Genomic DNA, 5,595 nt, shown 5'->3' with positions numbered 1-5,595 from the left:
ATGGCAGTGGAAAACAACTCAAAATAAGCCTGTTGCGGGAGCTTCTCCTCCGTCAGCTCCTCCCGAGGTCCGCACACAAATTCCTGAGCCCTACGCCATGCCCCTCTAGGTCCTGATCTGCACGGCGCAGCACCTGACGGACTCCATGAAGGCAACGAAGTGGGTACCAGCACCCGCACTCCCCGTCAGCGCCATCCAGCAGGAGGAAGGCGCAGAGCAGGAGGTCAACGCCATCACCAGGAGGCGCCCAATGCCTCACAACAGGTGGAATCACCCGGGTCTTTGCCACTACCACAGGCGGTTCGGCAAGGATGCCCGGAACTGCCTGCCGCCCTGTTCATTCACCCGTCCAAAAAAGCGGGCGAGGCGGTGGCCGCCATGGCAACAGAAGAACCCAGGGGCCCAGAGCCAGTAGGCTTCTACGTCCGCGACACCGTCTCCGGCAGGATGATGTTGGTCGATCAATCTTCCCGCTGTCCAGAGAGGACTGCAAGCGAACACCGGACCCGGCTGCCTCCTTGACGGCCGCTAACGGGTCCCCCATCCTCTCCTACAGCACCAGGCTCCTGTCGATCTCCATCCTTGGCCGGAGATATTCCTGGGACTTCGTCATCGCGGACGTGAGGACCCTGCTCCTGGGTGCGGATTTCCTTGCCCACTTCGGGCTGGCAGTCGACGTCGGTCAGAAGTGCCTCCTCGACACCGACTCCTGCCAGTCCCTCCATTAGCAATGGGACCCAAGGCGCCCACCATCTGCTCCGCTGCCCTCCACCAGTACTCACAGCTGCTGAGGGAGTTCCCTGACGTGTTCAGGCCCAAGCTCCGCCAGGTACCCGGGGCCCCAGCAAAACATGGCATCTACCATCACATAAAAACAAAGGGCCCCCTGCACACGCGAGGTTCTGGAGGCTTGCCCCTCGGCGCCTTCAGGAGGCCAAGAACACCTTCGCCGAAATGGAGCGGATGGGAATATGCAAGAAGGCCTCCAGCCCACGGGTCTCCCCCCTCCACATGGTGCAGAAACCGGATGGCTCCTGGAGACCCCTTCCCCCGTCAGGAGGGTCCAGATATCTCCTGACAGTGGTCGACCGCTCAACAAGGTGGCCCGAAGCTATGCCAATGCAAGAAGCCACCACCAGCGCATGCGCCGAGGCCCTGCTCTCCAGGTGGATCAGCCGCTTCGGTGTCCCAGACCACATCACAACCGACAGATACGCCTTCCTGTCCGAGTTGTGGTCCGCCCTGGCTCAGCTGCTGGGGACAGATCATCACACCACCCCAGCCTACAACCCCACTGCCAACGGCTTGGTTGAGCGGTTTCACAGGTCCCTGAAGGTGTCCCTTATGGCCCGCTGCACCGCCGAGGAATGGAAATACCAGCTGCCGTGGGTCCTCCTTGGGTTGAGAACCGCCCCCAGGGCTGACGGCGCCCTGTCCGCAGCTAAGAAAACCTACGGCAAGCCCCTTGTGGTCCCGGGCGAGCTAGTTACAGAGGACCGCCACAACCCATCTGTCCAGAGGCTTCGCGACGTAGTCGGCAAGTTCACCCCCTGCAAGCGGACATATACCGACAGGTTGGCCACCTTCACGCCGCCCAGCCTGTCCTCCAGCACCCACGTCTTCGTCAGGGATGATGCCGTCCATCCACCGCTGACCAGGCCCTACAGGGGGCCCTTCCGCGTGCTGGAGCAACAAGGCGTTCTTGCTCGCCCTTTGCAGGAAGAACGACTGGGTGTCGGTAGACCGCGTCAAGCCCCACCCTCCTGGAGGAGGACACAGACGTCACCACACCGCTCCCTCCACCTGGACAGCCGCCGCTGCAGCCGGCCCCCCGTAAGAAGCGGGCACGCTGTCGCCCCCGAAAGCACCCACCCACACCCCCAGTCAGCCGCCCTCACACACAGGGTGTCTCCCAGATGTCCTCATGCAGCCGTGGCACCCTTCAGCACCCCAGCAGATACGCCGACTAATCAGACGTTACCCACTTCTTGCGGGGGGAGTATTTGTAAAGTCTCTGCTGAGCAAGTTTTCTATGGTGGCGTCCCATTTTCTTTGCCTCTACAATTCGTCACACCTGGCGTGACGGGTCACGCAAATCCAATCATTTAAACTATGTATACAATTGTTTACCTGTCTCCGATTTGTATACCATGTATTCTTTCGCAGGCATCAAGATTATATTCAACTTCAATTCTCTCCATTGGTATAATTTAAAGTGTACTCATTCACTATATTTATTGTTAATTATTATCGACCTTAGGTCACCCTTGTTCCCATTGTATTCTGCGGCGCGATGTCAGTCTGCCGCTATATAAACCGCCTGGATCACCAATAAATCAGCAGTACCTTTTTCCTGCTCGTCTTATTTTGCACCTCTTAAATGAGCACTTATCTAAATGGTAAAGTTCTGGGAAGCTACTGGCTTTCTCTTGAGAGAACACCATTCTAGAGAGCTACAGCAGCTGCCATTCCTTTAGGTATATGAAGCCTGGAAAATGATGTCAAGCTATCAGTCAGCTTTAGATGACACCTTTACGAGTGATGAGGAAAATAAAGCTTGGGGGTCAAAGGCAACACAAAATATTGTCAAATGTTCAGAACCTTCAAGTACAGGACAGAATTACCTGGCGTTAGAGTACGGTATAAGACTGACAATTCAGTAAATTCTTAGCTTTGCTGGAGATGACCTCTTGTCTCCTTGACCGCACTATCTGCTTGATCTGCTGCAGCTAGCTGGCCTTCAAAGCTAATGAGCTTTTATTTTAATTTAATGCGAATGTTTGATCATTTTTAATGATTTATGATGACTATGATAGTAAAAATATTTTATGTCACATATTTCAGAGGTTCCGGGGAGAAAGCTCATCGAATGTCGCTTTTTGATCAAAAGTTTCATACATTGTTTTGTTGACGACCCATTGCTATACTTAACTCACCACTAATGTTAAAGTGGTAGCCTTTTTCTCTATTCTCAGGGGTCCCATACATGAAGATAATTGTATTGCTCCTTGTGATCACAGACGGTCGTTATCATGCAACGAGCTATCAAGGCCTTGCCCACGGGGTAGAGTTTGTGGGGAAAATGAGGTGAGGAAAGTAATATAAAATCTAAAAACCATAACGCATTATATCAGATAAAGCCTATTAACAATGTGATAAGAGGAGAAATGATAAAAGATTAGAAGCTTTTAGGAATAAATGAGATATTTCACGAGGGTCTTGGAATGGAAGGCGGTGGAAAGCTACTGCAAAGAACAGAAGTTTTATGGCTCATTTACTTCCTCTTTAGTCTACTGTTTTATGTTACTTTGTATACGTATAAAAACTGATAAACGACGTCATGAAGAAATTCTTTTCCCAAACCCCTACCTTTTTAAAAGTCTAGTGCACAGACCTGCGACTTCTTACGCAATTCGTGGCATGACGAACTTTTCTCTTTGTAAACTACAAGATAATTCAGTGAAAAATCGTATGAGTTATAGCACATTAACGAGAGAGAGAGAGAGAGAGAGAGAGAGAGAGAGAGAGAGAGAGTACTCTCTATAAGCAGCTACAGCCATTCGGGTAGTCTTGCACTTGCTGAATATACAGTATATAGCGGAGGTTATTATTAACTTCCTCGCCATCTCTTTCTCTGTCTGGCCTGAGGCGATGTCTGCCCTTGAACTTCACTGCCGGATACTGGTGATGCTCTTTCTAAACTGGGATTTCCATTCGACTCTCTCTCTCTCTCTCTCTCTCTCTCTCTCTCTCTCTCTCTCCCAACATTCATGCTACTTCTGTATGTTCTTCCCCTGGTTTATTTTCAGTAATCTGCGTTTCATAAGATGTTTTGCTGTCAATAGTTATTTGTTATTTAAAAGAAAATTCTTGTATACATACAAATGACTTATGAAAACGACCCTTCATAATTGGCCTTAATTTCGCAAAAAATCAACATGAAATTTCTTTCTGCTGCTAATAGGGAAATAATAGAGAAATAGATCCACGAAATCCTACCTAATAAAAAAGTCCTTAGAGAAAGGAAAATACCTCAAGCCTCTCATTGCCAGTTTTGTGATGCTCAGGAATCAAATATTGATATGGTATATTTCTGAGAGAAAATGAAAAGCGTCATTATCTGGCTGCTGGGAGTTTTGAAGAATTTTGTAATTTTGAGATTTGTAGTTTCCTTAGAATGATTTGTTTTGATTTCCCAGAGGCTTCCAAGAAAAAAGGAACATAGCAACTTTAATTTAGTCAAATTATATTGTAAATGTATGGCTATCCAAAGATAATTATGAAAATGAACACTTGATTACAAATAAAAACAAAGCTTCCGTTTTACGTCCCCATAGGGATAAAATCCATTTTTAAGCGTTTCACAAAGAATTTTTGCAAGATTGAAAGCAATGTATTGCAGATAAATGTTTGTAGGTGGAAATTTGTTTATATATATATATATATATATATATATATATATATATATATATATATATATATATATATATAGATGCATACATATATATATATATATATATATATATATATATATATATATAGATGCATACATATGTATATATATATATATATATATATATATATATATATATATATATATATATATATATATGCACAATACCTGCAATTATATCTTTATATGTATACATACATGTAGATATATATATGTAAATAATATATATATATATATATATATATATATATATATATATATATATATACATACATATATATATATATATATATATATATATATATATATATATATATATATATATATATATATATATATATATATAAAGACATAATTGCAGGTATTCTTGGCCTGTAGCAGAAATTCCTGTCGAGAAAACAAGTCCGCGTAAGCCGGGAGGCTCAGCCGCCCACCGCTGAAGGTAAAAGCAAAGACAGCTTTCTTCTTCGTTCAGGGGTAAGAAGAATCTTTGACAGACTATGACCTCCCGGCAGTGGAGTTCACTATGAGGTATCATCTTCACTTTTTCAAGTAAGAGAACATTGTTCAATTGACATTACTTTTCTTTATACAATTTGATAAGGGCAAGCACATACACAAGCAGTAATATATATATATATATATATATATATATATATATATATATATATATATATATATATATATATAAATATGTATATATATGTATATATATACACAGATATAAAACACACACACACACACACACACACACACACACACACATATATATATATTATATATATATATATATATATATATATATATATATATATATATATATATATATATATATATATATATATGACATTTATAAACACCTGCATATAAGTACTGTATATATATGTATATTATATATAAATGTACAGTATATATATATATATATATATATATATATATATATATATATATATATATATATAGAGAGAGAGAGAGAGAGAGAGAGAGAGAGAGAGAGAGAGAGAGAGAGAGAGAGAGCACGTTTATGTGTGTGCTAGCAGGTTTAGAGACAATTTGAAAAATGATTGATAATTTGAAGTTACAAAACACTTTCATTACATAGCGAGTAGCTTTGAATCCACTCTTTTCTAAGTTTTCCTTTC

General features: G+C 43.1%; 1 protein-coding gene across 1 annotated transcript; it reads left to right on the top strand.

Annotated features, from left to right (window-relative positions):
• Positions 1-378: 378 nt before the first annotated feature.
• Positions 379-3,182, top strand: LOC136839248 (uncharacterized). Its single transcript, XM_067105017.1, has 3 exons — positions 379-452; positions 1,212-1,833; positions 3,135-3,182. Exons 1-3 carry the CDS (start codon positions 379-381, stop codon positions 3,180-3,182), a joined length of 744 nt encoding a protein of 247 aa, XP_066961118.1.
• Positions 3,183-5,595: the final 2,413 nt, after the last annotated feature.

The sequence above is a fragment of the Macrobrachium rosenbergii genome, chromosome 1 (genome assembly GCF_040412425.1).
Source record: "Macrobrachium rosenbergii isolate ZJJX-2024 chromosome 1, ASM4041242v1, whole genome shotgun sequence".
NCBI lineage: Eukaryota > Metazoa > Arthropoda > Malacostraca > Decapoda > Palaemonidae > Macrobrachium > Macrobrachium rosenbergii.
The sequence above is the reverse complement of the archived record's forward strand: the minus strand, read 5'-3'. Positions and strand labels throughout refer to the sequence as shown.